Source organism: Gopherus evgoodei, chromosome 9, assembly GCF_007399415.2.
Source record: "Gopherus evgoodei ecotype Sinaloan lineage chromosome 9, rGopEvg1_v1.p, whole genome shotgun sequence".
Taxonomy (NCBI): domain Eukaryota; kingdom Metazoa; phylum Chordata; order Testudines; family Testudinidae; genus Gopherus; species Gopherus evgoodei.
Genome location: NC_044330.1, coordinates 56,990,910 through 57,008,837, shown reverse-complemented (window position 1 = coordinate 57,008,837; position 17,928 = coordinate 56,990,910). Strand labels below are relative to the sequence as shown.

General features: G+C 46.9%; 2 protein-coding genes across 6 annotated transcripts in view; one reads left to right on the top strand and one right to left on the bottom strand.

Moving 5' to 3' along the window:
* The window catches only part of THAP4 (THAP domain containing 4), a 139,448-nt gene that overhangs the window by 19,741 nt on the left and 101,779 nt on the right, over positions 1-17,928 (bottom strand). The gene's annotated exons all lie outside the window — the stretch shown is intronic.
* Positions 13,045-17,928, top strand: part of BOK (BCL2 family apoptosis regulator BOK) — a 36,854-nt gene continuing 31,970 nt past the window's right edge. For 2 of the 4 annotated variants that reach the window (XM_030576636.1, XM_030576638.1), the window contains exons 1-2: positions 13,045-13,390; positions 14,313-14,697. In XM_030576636.1, the coding sequence (XP_030432496.1) occupies positions 14,475-14,697 (223 nt within the window). In that variant the 5' untranslated portion in view covers positions 13,045-13,390; positions 14,313-14,474. The remainder of the gene's footprint in view (positions 13,391-14,312; positions 14,698-17,928) is intronic. The other 2 variants (XM_030576637.1, XM_030576639.1) reach the window with 2 other exon arrangements.

Below are 17,928 nucleotides of genomic sequence, written 5' to 3'. Positions count from 1 at the left end.
GAAAGACAGCCCATGATTTAACTATGGGCTCTGGCATACCTATAAGATTAGCAATGTAATGGATTAAAGTTCAAGGTCTGTCCTCTTTTTTAATGTGCTCCATGGTCTGGGCCCAGGGTACCTAAGAGATCAGTTAAAGCTCTGTGATGAAGACTTTGCTCCTCTGGCCCCGTGGAACTTTCTGCAATAAGGATACTTCTCATCTGTGCAGGATCCAGAGCTTTCCTGAGGGCAGTCCAAGACTGTAGCATTAACATCCCCAGGAACTAAGGACCATACCAAACCTCCCCACCTTCTGCTCCAAGTGCAAGGAGCAGAGTCAGCAGTGTTTCCTTCTTGCCAAGAAGGCCAATGGCATATTGGGCTGTATTAGTAGGAGCAATGCCAGCAGATTGAGGAAAGTGATTATTCCTCTCTATTCGGCACTGGTGAGGCCACATCTGGAGTATTGCATCCAGTTTTGGTCCCCCAACTACAGAAGGGATGTGGACAAATAGGAGAGAGTCCAGCGGAAAGCAACAAAAATGATTAGGAGGCTGGGGCACATGACTTGCAAGGAGACGCTTAAGGAAGTGGTTTTATTTAGTCTGCAGAAGAGAAGAGGGAGAGGGGATTTGATAGCAGCCTTCAACTACCTGAAGGGGGGTTCCAAAGAGGGTTGAGCTAGGCTATTCTCAGTGGTGGCAGATGACGGAACAAGAAGCAATGGTCTCAAGTTGCAGTGGGGGAGGTCTAGGTTGGATATTAGGAAACACTATTTCACTAGAAGGGTGGTGAAGCACGGAAATGGGTTATCTAGGGAGGTGGTGGAATCTCCATCCTTGGAGGTTTTTAAGACCGGGCTTGAGAAAGCCCTGACTGGAATGTTTTAGTTGGTGTTGGTCCTGTTTTGAGCAGGGGGTTGGACTAGATGACCTCCTGAGGTCTCTTCCAACCCTAATATTCTATGATTCTATTGCTTTGACCTGCCTTCTCTAATAGGTATGTAGCAATGTGTACATATTTTAAGAATCCAAAACAAGACACTCCACTGCACACATTTTTCTGCTGAGGGTAAGGATGAGAGAACAAACAGATAGCTGATGTTAATCACGTTGCTTAATGTCCTAGTGCAAGGCACTCAGGGCTTGTCTTTACTTGAAACACTACAGCCACAGCTGTAGCGTATCAACGTAGACACTAGAAACATTGATGGGAGGGGTTCTTTCACCAGTGTAGGAAATCCACCTCCCTGAGAGGAGGTAAGTAGATGAAGAATTCTTCTGTCAATCCTTCTGTCAACCTAGCGCTATCTAAACTGGGGGTTAGGTCGGCTTCATTATGCCACTCCGAGGTGTGGATTTTTCACACCCCTGAGCAATGTACCTGTGTTGATCTAACTTTTTAGTATAGGCCGTGCCTCAGATACTAGTGATGAGAGTGGCATAAGAACCTATAGAGAATTAGAATCTCAGCATTCCTGACCAAGACGAAGATGTGGGACTTCAACTGGAATAAAAACACTTTCTTACCAGCACATCTATCTGAATCTGATACACAATGGTTTCATATATGCATTAAAGGGGATAGTCCTGTTTTTATTTCATAGCTGGCTTGGCATAACTGTGTGTTAATTTTACAAAGGAAACTGCTTTCATGTGTCTATCTGAGTTGTGGGCTATCCACCTGAGGTGTTTCCTGTTAACGGTCTGTGCGCTCTGTGATCCCTCTGAGAATTACCATGTAATAGTTTATCTAACACAATTGCCTCTCTCTTACAAGGGGAAGTTTCCCCGTTGTCTCCTAATATCAGACAGAGCACAGCAAGTTATTCCTGGACAGGTCTTGGAACAGTAGCGTAAGCGTACAGCACACTTTCAGTAGGATTTTGATGTGGCATTGAACGTTTTTGCCTTATTGAAATTATGGTAATTTTATCTTCCCACCCTTCCAACAATCCTGAACATGGCTAAACCATCTGTATTCTGCAATTATCAATAAACAAGTACGTTTTGCTTGGTTGGCTGGCAGTGAATATTATTAGTTAACTCTTCCGTTTACAAGGCTGCATCATCATAGTATTTGAGCATCTCTCAAACAATGAATTTATCCTAAATAGGTGCTAAAGGGTCGGAACTTTTAGCCAAGTTATACAGCTGATGCATAGCATGGCTAAATGACTTGCCCAGGATCAGACCAAGGGTGAACAGATATCCCAATTTTATAGGGACAGTCCCTATATTTGAGGCTTTTTTTTTTTATATGGGCTTCTATTATCCCCCACCCCCTGTCCTGATTTTTCACACTTGCTATCTGGTCACCCTAGTCAGACCAGAAGTTTGGAAGAAGCAGGAATCAAACCAAGATCTCCAGTCCCAGTCCACTGGTTTAGTCACAAGCCCATCTTTACACTGATAATGTCTCATCAAAAGACTAATTAGGGTTTTTTTAAGATGCTGCTTTTTTATTCCTTATGTGAAGGGGCACAGATTGCAATGGCCTCTGGCTTCTTCAGTGTATCTTTAACTGACAGCAAGGCAACCTGGGGTGAAATCAGCTCTGAAGAACAGCAGGCTAGGTCAGCCATTCATCCATTTTTAAGATCGATGGTCCTGTTTTTAAATGGTTTGTCCCCTATCTAGTGCTGAAACGAAACTAGATGCAGTTTTGTCTGGTATGAGGGCAGAGGCACCAAAACTGGGAGGGCCAGAAGTCCATGGCTCCTCCACTTTTTAACATGGGTGTAGTTTGGGGAATAAGGGGCTGCATTGCCCCCCCAAACTACAAGTCTTGGGCAGGCATGGAATGGTGCAGGCAGGCGCTGCACTTCATGGCAGGGGAGCTAATAAAGTGATACGCTCCCCTGCTGCAAAGTGCAACCCTTACCTGCAGTGCCAGAGGTAACACCCCTGAGCGACATAATTATTACGACTGAACCCCCTGGGTAGACAGCACTATGTCAACAGCAGAGTTTCTCTGATAGACATAGCTACCACCTGTCGGGGAGGTGGATTAACTGCCGACGGGAGAGCTCTCACCCATCAGCATTGAGTGTCTTCATTAAAGTGCTACAGCAGTGCAGCTCCATCGGTGTTCCTCCACCCAAGGTTCTGCCCCCTGGATAGGCCAGAAGCTGGGCCGTGGTAAGACCCATCCAGCAGGGCTACTCGGGGAAAGGGAGGGCAAGTGGGGCAATTTGCCTCAGGCCCCAGGTCCCACAAGGGCCCCCATGAGAATATAGTATTCTATAGTATTGCAACTCTTTTTATAGAAGGGGCCCCCAAAATTGCTTTGCCCCAGGCCCCCTAAATCCTCTGGGTGTCCCTGCCATCCAGGGAGCCTAGGCTGCTGTGGGGAGCCCCAGACTCTCCACCTGTCCATGAGCTGCCCCTGGCACATGTCCCCACCTGGAAGAGGAGGAGCAAGGGTGGGGCCATGGAGGGGACAGGGCCACAGAAGGAGATAGGGCCTTGTGGGTCCCCCCCATTGAGATTCCGGTGCTCCTGGGCTGGGGATGCCATTTTGAAAACCGTCCCTGCTGTTGTGACCTAGCACGAATGAGGGACCCATTTTGAAGAACGTGCCAGGTAGGGTTACCACCTTTGAAATGCAAAAAAACTGGCAAGCCCGTCCCACAAAAGACAAGCCTGCCACAACCTGAATCCCCAACCACAAGACAACTCCGCAACCCCCTCCAACAGCCACTTACAGTATCTAGAGAGAGAACACATATATTATTGGTAGGTAACATCTTAGGTCTCTTCACTCTCATGTGACTCAAACCCTCTCTTCACTCTCACGTGACTCAAACCCTCTCTCAACCTCAAACGGTGCGCGTTCATGTTGGTGGGCAGACAGCTGCTGTATTTTCAACAGTTTTCTCTGTTGTCTCTTAAACTGTGGAAGTGGGAACTCTGCAGCATCTTTAGCTGGACACAGAAACTTTTAACATTAGGTGTCCCAGGGTATTATGATAATAATGCACATTTTTAGACCCAAGCAAAGAAAATAGCGGATTAATTATTTTTCTGGCAACTGGCAAACCCACAAGAATCCCAGCCAGGCCAGTCAAATACCAGCCAGGTGGTAACTCTAGGGCCAGCCTATACCTGGTGGCATGACCTCGCATGTGTGCAGGAGGCCATTTTGAAGAGTACCTACCCCGCCCCTGGGACTTTGCATGTATGTGTGCGGTCACTCTGGTGGGGATGGACCCATGCTGTTCCTGGCAGTATGGAATGTCTGGTAATCTGGGGATATGCAAGTGGGGACCCTAGACCAGGATTGTGCTAAAGTCCCACCAAAACTTTTATTTTTGGCATTTCAGCAGTGCCTAGGCCTTGTGCTGGTGCTCTGTGTGGGATGGATTCCTCTCCTACAGCTCAGGAGAGACGTTCCCAGTTCTCCAATTAAATCCAAATACACAACTGTACCTCTTGCAATAATTATTTCATTTCTGCAAAAATACCTATTGGAATTTCCCACACTGCTGGGACGTGCAGTCATCCCCAGTCAAACTTAACATGCTCTCCTGTGGAACAACAGCTCTATCTGAGGTATCCTCCTGCCCTCGCAGAGTCTGCAATAGGGAAGTGCTCCTGAGGAACTACTAAACCTCTTCAGGTGTCTGAAAGGCCTAGTCAGAATCCATAGCCGCTGCTAGAGGTCACTGCACATGAGGCTCGATCTCATGGCCTGTTCCTCTATCTGTAAGTCAGTGGCTGTTGCATGAATGCTCTTTTACCCAAGCTTACTAGTAAGGGAAATACAGCAAGGCAGTATGTTTCCACAACACTGACTCCTTCCTCTCTAACTGTCTGGTGGGGTCTGCCTGAGACAGGGTTTCATTCACCTCAGCAGTCCATGGCAATTTAAAGCTGACATACAGTATCTAGCTTGAACACTGCTGGTGTTTTCCTAGCTCACTTGCTTGAGCTGTCAGATGTCCTGTTGCCACTGCCAGGTCTCTTGCATCTTTGGCTTTGACTTGCAGCTTCTGGGAAGATACTGAATGGTTGGCATGACAGCCAGGGCTGGAATCAGTCTGATGGTAGCAGGAGGCTTGGTGGTTGGGAAGCCATATATGCTGGGGAAGGAAACCAAAAGAGCTTCCCGTTCATCACTGAGCAGAAGACTGGGAAGGGGACAGGGTGAGACCTGCAGTGATGGTGATGAGCCTTCTGTTAGAGCCTATAAGTGGGATGGGGTGTGCTAGACAGCCTGGGAAGGCATAGGCTATGGGTCTGTACTGAAGTGGGAGACAGAGCAGGAGCTCTGGGTCTCTCTCTGTAAATAGGAGCTCTGGGAGAGGCAAGTCTATGGCAGTGGTGGATAAGGCTGGTTTGGGTAGGCCCATTAAAAGGTAGGCATGAGTGGCTATAGGAATGTCCCTGAGCTGGGGCTGAGGAGGCTTAGGCAGACTGCAGAAATGTGCCTTGGAAGTGATCATGAGCATATAAGTTTGCACCTCACTTAGGGTGAGCATTTGCTTCCTTTTGGGGCCAAGGGGCGGAACTTCCAGCAGCGGGAGAAAGACCCTGTTCACCCAGTCCCCAGTGCATATGGGTGAGGCTGTTCCTAAGACTGGCAGAGGTTTGGACCACAGCAGCCAGAAGCCAGCTGAGAGCTGTTTAGCCTGCACCCTATTAAGTCTGAAGGTCACATGGACCTTAGAGACAGGACTGAGGCCCCCAAGGCAAAGTTTGGCTGATTGGGGTCTTTGTTTGTCTGGATTTCTCGGCTAACCCGGGAAGGAGGGGACTTGATGGTTTGGCTGGCTTGCAAGACCAAACCAGAAGGGGACTATGGCTCAGAGGGGGGACAGACACAAGTTCACAATTAATGCCAGAAAGGCAGGTAGCCCTGTGATGGGACCTATTTAACTTGACCTACCATTGCAGAAGGTTTCAGGACAACTCTTGACCCTACCAGGGTTGAATGCTGGCATAACTCCAACATTGTCTGGTGGGGAGACTGCTAACAGCATTTTTATTAAAACACTTTAAAGCTCTCTGTTCCTTCCTGGAGTAGGGAGGGGTTCATAACACTTCACCCCAAACATCAGCCTCTCACAGACCAGCCGCTGCTCAGCATTTTCTTCTCTTTTTCCAGTTAGGGAAACCTTGGCTGGAGGGTTCATAGACCCAAGAGTAGGGGAGATGTTGAATTAAGAGAAATCCCAGCAAATGTGGTCTAATCTTACTCTTGATTATGTTTATTTCATCAAGCTTTGGCTTCTTGGTCTGGCCAGGAAGAAATGTCCTTTTTGCTCTGCCGTGTCTGGATTCAAACATTGCACAGGTAAGGCAATAAAAGTTACTACAGCTTCCTTTCTGAGCTCTTTTCTATCTTAACTGATAGAGGACTTTTTTAGAAGTGTTGAATTTGTGGACAGCTAAACACACTATTGTGATGTGTGTAGAGCTGCTGCTCTGACAAGAAAATAAACTGTGAATCCCACTGCATCAATGAACTTTCTCATTTCCTTAATTGAACCACTGAAGAAACCCAAAATTATAACACTGTGTTCGTAGGCACAAAAATAAGGCTCCATTGTAACAAAGGGCCACATTCTTCCACTCTTACTCAAGCTGAGTAGAACTTTCTGCTGTGAATAGTTCCACTGAAATTTATGAAACAATATCAGAAGTAAGGTAATACTCAGTAAGGTAATAATACTGAATCAGGATAGCAGTAACTGGCCCCAAATTATTAAAATATTGGCTGGTGTAACCAACCTTACATGAGCCAACAGCAGTGATAGAAGCTGGGACCTACAGGCTAAAAGCATGAGCCCATACTACTTGAGCTAGAGGACTGAGGGCTTGTCTACACATGGAATTATTTCAGTATAGCCATTCCTGAATAACTTCATATGTGGATCCTTATTCCAGAATAAGAGTGCCTTCTTCCAGTTTAATTTAAATCCACTTTCAAAGTAGATTTAGACTTAGCTAGAAAAAGGCACTCTTATTCTGGGATAAGCATCTACATGTGGAATATTCAGGAATAGCTTAGCCCTGAGTCCCTTGCATGGAAGCAGGACAGATTCATAAAGCTCTTGGGTGGACCAACCACGAGAAGAGGACAAAGGCCCGCACTCCTAGTGTGGTTAGACTAGCATAGGCAAAACACAATGACTTTATCTCTGTGTGGATGGTAACCATTCCAGGAGCCATTTCTTCCATTCCTGGTCTTCCTTCTCTTTTCTGAGGTATTATTACTATATAAATGTTTTCTTTATACATTTCAAATGGCTAGAGCAGGCCTGTTTCAACTGAACAGACTGTTACAGTATATTATTTATGGAAAGTAAAAATATTTGAAAAGGAAGATATCTCTTCTTGTCTGTTCTCTCTGCCTGGTTTGTAGGCTGTTTCATTACTCTGTAAAAATGTGTTTAAAACAAATTACAGGAAATATTTAAAAAGAAATGCACCACAGACAATCACTCTCTTAACTAAATTACTGTTAGCCTAAAGATTGTTTATCAAATTATGTTCCTTATGCTGATAAGAACCCTTTCATGTGTACCTGTGGTTTGAATGTGACCCTGGCTGGAGGTTGGTGGTGACAAAACATGACTACCACCTGACAGCTAGTCAATGGCCTTCGGGAAATGAGCAAGTGCTCTCAGTCTACTTCCTCGTGAACATTTGTCAGGATTTGCCAGGCCACCCCTTCCTGCAGGTACCATTGGCCAGGAACGGTGAACAACGGCCACTGGGAGCTGTGAGTGGTCGTACCTGTGGACGCTCAGGTAAACAAAGTGTATCATGCCCCGCCAGAGGCTTAACCTGAACAAGCCATGAACCAAGTTTGGGAACCCCTGATCTAGATAATACTTTGTCCTACCTCAGTGAAATGGCCTGCACTAGATGACTTATCGAGGTCCCTTCCCTTCCTACATTTCTGTGATTCTATGAGGAAAAGTTTAAAAAAAAACTGAGCAAAGTCAGGTTTTCTAAATCTTTGATCATTTTTTTGTTGCTCTCCTCTGGACTCTCCAATTTATCCACATCTCTCCTAAAATGTGGTGCCCATAATTGGACACTGTTCGCCAGCTGAGGCCTCACTAGTGCCAAATAGAGCAGGAGAGTTACCTCCCATGTCTTACATATAACAATCCTGACAATACACCTCAGAATGAGATTGGCCTTTCGCAACTGCATCACATTGTTGACTCATATTCAATTTGTGATCCACTATAAACCCCAAATCTTTTACTACTCGCATTTTGTAACTGGGCATTTGATTTTTTTCCCCTTCCCCAGTGAAGTACTTAGTACTTGTCTCTATTCAATTTCATCTCATTTATTTCAGACCAATTCTCTAACTTGTCAAGGTCGTCCTAAATTCTAATACTGTCCAAAATGCTTCCAACCCCTCCCAGTTTGGTGTACTTATATACTTTGCAGATGACAATCTCCACTCCATTATCCAAGTCATTAATGAAAATACTTTATAGTACTGGGCCCAAGACAGACCCTGTGGGAGCCTACTAGATACGCCCTTCCAGTCTGACACCAAACCATCAATAACTACTCTTTGAGTGTGGTCTTCCAACCAGCTGGGCACCCAACTTGTATTAATTTCATCTAGACCACATTTTCCTAATTTGCTCATGAGACTGTTATGTGAAACTATGTGCAATGTTGTAGCCACGTTGGTCCCAGGATATCAGAAAGACAAGGTGAGTGAGGTAATATTTTTTATTGGACTGACTTCTATTGCTGTGAGAGAGAGAAGCTTTTGAGCATCATAGAGCTCTTCTTCAGGTCTATGAAACTGTGTCCAGCCTTACTAAAATCAAGATATTGTGTCTACTACTTCCCCCTCCTCTCCCCACCATCCACTAGGCCAGTAATCCTTTTGAAGAAGGAAATTGGGTTGGTTTGTCATGACTTGTTCTTGACAAATCCATTGTGGCTATTCCTTATCACCCTATTATCTTCCAGTTGCTTACAACTGATTTTTAAATAATTTATTCCAGTATCTTTCCAGGTATTGAAGTTAGGCTGACTGGTCTATAATTCCCCAGGTCCTCTTCATTCTTCTTTTTAAAGATGGGTACTATGTTTGCCTTTCTACAGTCCTCTGGGTCCTCACCCATCCTCTGTGTATTCTCAAAGATTATTGCTCATGGTTCAGAAATTGCTTCAGCTAGTTTCATAAGTAGTAACTAGTAGGAAGAATTTCTTCAGGCCTTTCTGACTTACATCCCACTTATCTAACTATTATTTAACCTGTTCTCCAGGGATGACTCCAGTTTTTTTGCAGCTCCAAGTGAAAAAAAAGGGGCCGGAGTGCTGCCGCCGAAGCGAAAAAAAAAAGTGCCGCCCCTTGAAAAGTGCCGCCCCAAGCACATGCTTGGAACTCTAGTGCCTAGAATCGGTCCTGCAGTTCTGTCCCTATTTTGGCTTGTGTTCCTTCCCCCTTGTTGTTAATATTAATTATGGAAGCTGATGATACACAGCACCTTGGGCAAGGGACTCAGCACCTTGATGGACTGGGTCCTGAATAGAGATGGAAAATTACCCTCTCCTCCTCAGGAGGCCCCTCCAACTTAAGGTGTAGGCCCTATGGTGGGGAATTGTGGAATTCTCCATTGCTGTACCTGTTCTTTTGATAAATGGAACTGGTAACTCTGTGGCTTCTGGCATCAGCACTAATAACATGCAATAGTTTGCCACAGACCTGTATGTATTTCAGTTCTGCAGGATGTATCTAGTGGTACTGTCTTCATTCTCTTCTCCTCCATCACCCTTTCTATGGTGAAAGGTGTGTGTCTGTCTACTGAAGTGGCATGCATTGCAATTTTCTTCCACAGGGAAAATTTGTTACCCTGTGTGGGTCCATGCCAGCTGTAGTTCTAAAAGGCAGTCTATACTATATATGACTGAAGTGGGTAGCTACAAACATTTCTATATAGCAGTAATTTGGGATCTAAACCTGCTGCAGTTTAGGGCATGAGCAAGCTCTAAAACATGAAGACCTTTGAAGTCTGCAGGAGCCCTTACTTTAGATGTATGTTGTTTTGGGGCAGGAACAGTCTCTTTGTTCTGCATTTATACAGTGCAGCACAATTGGGTCCTGGGTCCATGACTGGGTGCTAGGTGCTATCTCAATACAAATAATAAATAAGAATTCTGTGTGTACTTTTGATCAGGCCCTTGAAGAATAAAAGCAACAGTTCAGAAAACCTGAATATTTTGACGAAGCCCCATTAAACCATCACTTCCATTTACTGTGTCTTCTTGTAACTGACAATTAACAAAATACTTGTATGTGAAGCAAGCTGCCTCCTCTCCCGCCCAGTCCATTAACTTAGAATCTGTGACATCATAATTGCTTCCATAATGATAGGTGACAATTTCACAAACACTGGACTGAAGTATTGCTCAGTGAATCAGGAAGGAGGAGGCAGGTGCAAGAATGAGGGCATGTTTACAAACACATGCCTTGGTTACCAGCAAGCTCAGAGGAGCTGAGGAGCTAAGGGGCTAAGTTAATTAGTTTAATGGGGATCTCAATCAAACTAAAATTTCATGTTTGGCCAAACAAGTGTCTGTCCTCTAAACATACAACTGCAGCGGGCAGAGGAGTGACTGAACCAGTCCTTTGCCTAATGGGAATGTTCACAATGCCAGTCTGATGCTCCAAAAGCTGAACCTTAAAACCCCGACTTCCCCCAGCAGAAACTGGCTTTTATTGTTGCATTCTCCCCAACCCAGTATACATTCCACAACAAGGGCATTGTTTCTGTTGGAATTGTCCGATAAGTTTGTGTATGTAAAAATTATTGTGTTGGGAACAACAGGCTAATATCAAAGAGAAGTCAGGGTAGTTCTTTGACTTACAATAACGGCTACAATGAGCTTAAATGAGACTTCCATTGCTGAATGAAAAATTCAAAAATATAAGTGACCTCACTGACTAAATAGTGACTTTTAACTATTAAGGCTGCAAGACACATTGTCTGAAGATAGAAAAGTTGGATTTGAGGCTTGTAAGCTGTCCTTGGCCCAACTCTTCGTACCAGTGTAGGGACTCGTGTGGTATGTGAGGTGATTTAGTTGGGGACTGGTCCTGCTTGGAGCAGGGGGCGGGACTAGATGATCTCCTGAGGTCCTTTCCAACCCTGAGATTCTATGATTCATCACTCGTGTGGTGTTTCACCATTGAAATATCCAAGCTCAGTGAGGTGTATTAGGAACCTACCTTCACCTTGAATTGTTAGCTTCTCTTGTAATCTGAGGCCAGCTGTCCATTCGGACTTTTGCCAACAGATCAATGTCGATTACTTCAATAGCAGCAGAGGTCCTAGTATACACGTGCTTTTATGCCAATATAAGAGTGCTTATTTCACTCACCGAACTGGTGAAGTTTATAATGATAAAAGTATTTTCTTCCAGTATAAGCTGCATCTGTGCTAGGGAGGTTGACTGCATATTATGACCAGCAAACTTTTTCTAGTGTGGACTAGGCCTATATCTAGCTATGTTTATCTATTTCAAGGCCCTGTGTATCCTGTGGCAAACTAGTCTTAAATTCCACTGCAAGGGCCCTGAATTGGTGTGCTCTGCTTTTGTGTGGCAGACTAGAAAATATGGTGCTGCTTCAATAAACTCAGATTCGCTATCTTTGTCTTGATATGAAATTTCAATTACATTACACAGCCCTGACACCATTGCTTTTCAGTGAGCCACAGATTATTGTATTTAACTCACAGTGGCACTGCAGAAACTGAAGAGGGTGCGAGAAGCTTGGACAGATGGATAGAGGACAGCTATGGGCAGGCTTTTTACATCTAAGGACATGTGGAAGGCATGTGGAGTAATTATATTAGCTGGCATTCTGGTTGAATGATCAGCTAAACAATATTGATGCTAAATCTTCACCTTCATTTCAGAGCACCATTGAGTTAATGGGGACAATTTAAACTGGGACTTTCAAGCTATCTGCAGATTCAAGAAGGCAACACTGGCTCAGTTATACTGATGCCATGAAGGCTAGAAACATGACTTAAAAAAATGCCATATATTCTGGACCACATTCTGCAACAATTGGTGGGCAGATGGTGGGTTCTGTGACCACAAAATCCTGGAATACATTAGGTCTTGGCCTAGATGTTATTGAGATATAAATCTCTTTTGGTGGATTCATTTTCAAGTTAAATGAAAGTTGATGGCCAAGAGCAAAAGCTCTGAGGGAATTTGTAAGCAAATGTGCCACAAGCACCAGTAGGAAGCGTTTTGTAATACGTCACTGGTTATGCTACTGTGTAATACTCGACCAGCTCCTATAAGCCCACTTCACTTTTGATGGCTGCCACCTCACCTGAGCCAGTACACTTTGTAGAAAGCTTCTAGTGTAAAGAAACTGAAGAGGTCTTGACTGCACTGGAATTTCAGCCACCAGTGTAGCTGCACTAGTGTAAACCCACAGGTGTCCTTACCTCAGGTCTTTCACAAAAGCCACTAAACAGCCAGCAGATGGTGATAAATATCTCTTCTGACCTAGTTTGGACACTCTGTATCTCAAACAATCCCTGAGCCCAGCCAGTCTCACTGCAAATTCAGTTTTGCTTAGTGGGATCCACTGAATTTCTTGACCAGCTCTACTAATAACCTTTTGGAAATTAAAACTGATCTGGTCTCCTTCACCTCAGTATTGTTGAGCACCTGTGTTGCTTACAGTTCAACTGCACAACCTGTTCAAAATCTAGCATCACAGTCACCCACTCTAGGTGCTGCCGTTCCATGATTTGGCACTTTGGGGTATATGGGCAAATAACTATTGCAGATTCTGCAAAAGCACAGGAAATAATACTTTTCCTTGGTAGTGTTCTCAGTGGTGCATCAGAGCATGCTCTCCCTGGAGCTCAGCCACCTGTTTAAGCAATGTTCTGTTTGGGCTGGAATATCTCGAAAAAAGTCCCTCTTAACCTAGCATTACAACTGCTTAGAGCCTCCTTAACTGAGGAAGAAAAGGGAGGGGAGATTCTTGCTAACTGGCTTGCATAACCCCGCCCCTGGTTATTTCATCTTCCTTACAAGGCTAAAGCAAGAGGCTTTCCTTTCTCTGGCTGCCCTATTCTCTCAAAAACAGCAGAACAAGTGGTAGGATCATACTGGAGTGCAGACGGGATGTGGAGGCTGCCAGAGATGGGGAGAGAATAAAGAACCAAGCAAGCAGTTGCACTTTAGCTCCAGCAGAGGATGGGAGCAGAGAATCATTATAATCTTTAAAAAGAACGAGGAGTACTTGTGGCACCTTAGAGACTAACACATTTATTTATAATCTTTATAAATCCTAAAACAGATTATTTGAACCAGTTCTTCCAAAGAAATGTGAGAAACAGCTGAAACCGACAAAAGATCATTCAAATGAAGGAAATGCAACATGAGAGGTAAATATGTCCTTTGCTGGAAAGTTTTTAAAAAATTGGTGTTGTTTTCTTTATGGTAAAAACTTTCACATATGGGTTCCTAAAATGAGGGTCTCAAACCCACCTGACTAAAACTTTGGTCTGATTTTTTTTAAGGGGTTTTGCTCACCTGCAGCTCCACTGAAGTCAGACCCAAAGCTTTCATTCAGGTCCTTCTAAGAGGATTTTAGGTCCCTTATTGTAGGTACTGGCACGTCTGCTTTTCCACTTTGCTGAGACAATTGCAGTTGAAAGGCTTGGCAGAAAAACCTGGCAGAGTGTATCTCTTAAACAAGTCACAGGAACAAAAACTAATTTAGGATTACACTAAACAAGAAGCTTTTGTCTCTGAGGATAAGGGCTAGTGGGAGACTGGAAAATTGAAACACTATTATAGCACGGTATTAATGGTGTATAGGTGACCTCCTTCCTTCAACATCCACATTCTGATGAGCTGGAATTCTTGTGTGTCTGCATCTGCTTGAGGTACTGTAGCTGGAATGTGGGACTCTGGTTTGATTTCCTAGATCATTTAATTGAAGCAAGCTGGTCTTGTCTACACATTCTGAAAATTGTTTCCAGATTCTAACTATTTAGTCTCTTTGAAATTAAGATTCAGCAGTTCTGAAATTAAAAGGGGGAAAAGAGAAAATATCACATTAGCACAAATCTTGCAGTCCATACTCAGGCAGAACTCCCACACTGCTCTCACTGGGCACCTAGAGACTGCAAGATTTGGCCTATTCGCTGTAAGATTCAATGGACGTGATCTTCAGCTAGTGTAGAGTAGTGTCGCAGCAATCACTTCCATGGCACTATGATTTAGATTGCTAGGGGATCTGGCCCTATGTTCCTTTTTCTTTCCGGGTGAGCTAATGGGTTTCCATATGCTCTTATCCACCAGGTAAAGCTAATGAAGGTTAATTCAAGAACTTTTGTGGGAACTGTGACGAATCACAAGCCCAGTATATTATTTCCCTTAAACAATAGCTACAGATTCCTGTCAAAGGCTTCGGGGCAGACTTCAGATAGGCACACTCTGAGTCGGTGAATTCAGCTGTCAGGAATGGAGGTGCTACGCCGTTCCTCGGTCTTTGCTGCGGAGGTGATGGAGGTTTTTGATCGGTCTCCCACCGACAAGGAGCTGGTGTCCCAGGCTAAGGTGCTCTGCAGAGACTACATACATTCCCGGCTGCTTCGGGCTGGCATTGGCTGGAGCAAACCAGAGCACAGTGCACCCATGCCTGGCGGCAGACTGGCTGAGGTGTCCAGCGTGCTTCTGCGACTAGGTAAGCATCCATGCTGTGGCTGTGGCCAGGGAACCTGAGGGGGTCCCTTCGGGGCACTTCAGACTAGACCAGGAACGGGCAAAAGGCAAGGACTGCTGGGTGCCAAGAGGGCATCCCAACCAGCCAAGACCTTATTTGCTTAAAGAAAGAGGTGTTATTCTCTGCACCTGGAGCATCCAGACTGGTTCCCACTGCACCTCCTCATTCTGCCCCTACCTCCCACCTGGAGCAAGGAGCAGCTCCTTGCTCATCCCAGTGATTCTGGAGAGACTGTTTCCTGTAGGTCCCTGGGGAAATATAAGCTTGATCCTGTACCAATTAAAACTTAATAAGAGTTTTTCCTTTGACTTCAGTGGGGGCAGGATCAAGCCCTTTATCTCTATGTTCATTCAATCCATGGCTTCCCCAGACTAGCACCCCAACGGAGCTCACAATCTATTCTGCATTCAGCAGGGCGAGTTGGCCTCCATGACTGCCCGATGCCAGACTACAGTGACAGTCTTATCTGTATAATTCTACTAGCGGTAAACTTGGGCTGCTTCAATTGCTCACCTAGGAAGGGGGTGACCGAGTTGTAGGGATGCTTCATTCAGGGTCTTCCACTTGGACTGTGTGCATTAGAGAGCCTTGTAATGGCTGCATTTCAATAACAAAATGTGACAGTTAATCCACTGCCATCTGCCTTAGACTGTCTTTCTGATTCACTCAGTTGGACCGGAGTCTTCTCTATTGCTTCTGGCATTGGGGCCATCCATGCTTGGAGGGGTGGGGCCAAATCACTAGTCCAGGGAGCTTTTCACAACCTGGCTTTGCCTGTGGAGTTGTGCAGGAAGAAAAAATATGTGAGGAGCAAATATGTGGTGGCCATGGCTAGATGGCATTCAGCTAGCAAAGCACTAAAGGCTATATCAGCTGAACTCCATTACTATGTATAGTTACCAGGATCTGGATGTTGGGTTGTAGGAACACGCGGTGGGGGGGGGGGCTAAGGTGTACGGTGCTGGCATCAAGTGCATATGCTAGATGGCAGCACTAAGGCCTTGTCTACACTAGGCAGGTAAGTCGACAGAAGTTACCCTACTCCAGCTACATGAATAATGTAACTGGAGTCGACGTAGCTTAGGTCGACTTACCGCAGTGTCTACACCTAGGATTGCCAACTTTCTTATTGCACAAAACCGAACACCCTTGCCCTGTCCCACCCCTTCCCCAAGGCCCCTCCCCTGCCCCGCCCCTTCTCTGAGGCCCTGCCCACCACTCACTCCCACCTCCCTCCCTCCGTCGCTCGCTCTCCCCCACCCTCACTTACTTTCACTGGGCTGGGGCAGGGGTCTGGGTGTGAGAGGTGGTGAGGGCTCCAGCTGGGGGTGCAGACTCTGGGGTGGGGCAGAGGGTGAGAGGCTTGGGGTGCAAGAGGGGGCTCCAGGCTGGAACCAAGGGGGTTGGAATGTGAGAGAGGTTCAGGGCTGGGACAGGGTGTTGAGGTGTGGGAGGGGCTGCAGGCTTTGGACGGGCGTGTGGGCTCTGGGGGGGGGCCAGAGATGAGCAGTTTCAGGTGCAGAAGAGGGCTCCAGTCTGGGGCCAAGGGGTTTGGAGTGCGGGAAGGGGGCTCAGGGCTGATTCAGGGGTTTGGCATGTCAGAGGGGGACAGGAGGGGGCTCAGGGCTGGGGTAGGGTGTTGGGATGCAGAAGGGGGTGCAGGCTCTGGGAGGGAATTAGGGTATGGGAAAGGGTCCTGACCTCAGGCAGGGTGTCCAGGGTGTGGGCTCTGGCCAGGCAGTGCTTACCTCAAGCAGCTCCTGGTCACGACTCCCTGCCTGCCCTGGCTCTGTGCTGCTCCTGGAAGCTGGTGCCATATCCTGCCCCTTGGCCAGAGGCATGGCCAGGCGGCTCTGCGCACTGCCCCCACAGCTCCCATTGGTCATGGTTCCTGGCCAATGGGAGCTGCAGAACCAGTGCTGGGGGTGGGGGCAGCACATGGAACTTCCCTGATCACTCCTGTGCCTAGGTGCCACAGGGACATGCCGGCTGCTTCCAGGGAGCTGCGCAGAGCCAGGGAAGGCAGGGAGCCTGCCTTAGCCTCACTGTGCTGCCATCTGGACTTTTAATGGCCTGGTCAGCAGTACTGAGAGGAGCCACCACAGTCCCTTTTCAACCAGGCATTACAGTCAAAAACCAGATGCCTGGCAACCAGCATTCCTTCTACTTTTTCCCATACATGTGAGGAATGAAAATTCATTTTGTGCACCAATATGGAGGTGAGACATCATCTCCATATTGGTGCACATAACAAAATTAATGTGATGGGGGTGGGGCTGAGAGGTTCTGAGTGTGGGAGGAGGCTCAGGGCTGGGGCAGAGGGTTGCGGTGAAGGGCGATGAGGGCTCCAGTTGGGAGTGCAGGCTCTTGGGTGGGGCTGGGGATGAGGAATTTGGGGTGCAGGCTGCTCGGGGCTACGGTGAGGAGAGAGGACTTCCCCCCAGCTCTCTCTCCTGCGGCAGCTCCAGGGCTGGGGCTACAGGATAGGTGCCTCTATCCCAGCCGCAGCAGGTCCAGAGCTGAGGTGGGGCCAGGGGAAGGGCGCCTGGCTGCGGCAGGGCTGGGTCCAGGTCAGGGGAGGGGCAGTCACCCCTGCTCACAGCAAGTTGGGGGCTGGGCTAGGTTGGGGCTAGGGGAGGGATGCCCCTCCCCCAGCTGCAGCAGGTCCTGGCCAAGCGGGTTCCTTGAGTGCCTGCACTGCACTTAATAGGCTGCTGGCTTGACCACATGACCGTGCAGCTTACATGGAACATAGCTGGCAACCCTATCTACACCGCGCTGGGTCAATGGGAGACGCTGTCCCGTCGCCTTCCCTTTAGGGTTGCCAGGTGTCCAGTTTTTGAGTGGAATGCCCAGTCAAAAAGGGACCCACGCAGCTCCGGTCAGCACCCCTGACCGGGCTGTTAAAAGTCCCGTTGGCAGCCAGGGGGCTCCACACACTGTTCCCGTCCCAAGTGCCAGCTCCGCAGCTCCCATTGGCTGGGAACTGGCCAGTGGGAGCTTCAGGGGTGGCGCCTGCAGACAGGGCAGTGTGCAGAGCCACCTGGCTGCACCTCCACCTAGGAGCCAGAGAGGGGACATGGCAGTGCTTCCGGGAGCTGTCTGAGGTCAGTGCCAGCAGGAGCCTGCACTCCTGACCCCCTTCTATGCCCCAACCCCTGTGCCAGCCCTGATCCTCCTCCCGCTCTCTTA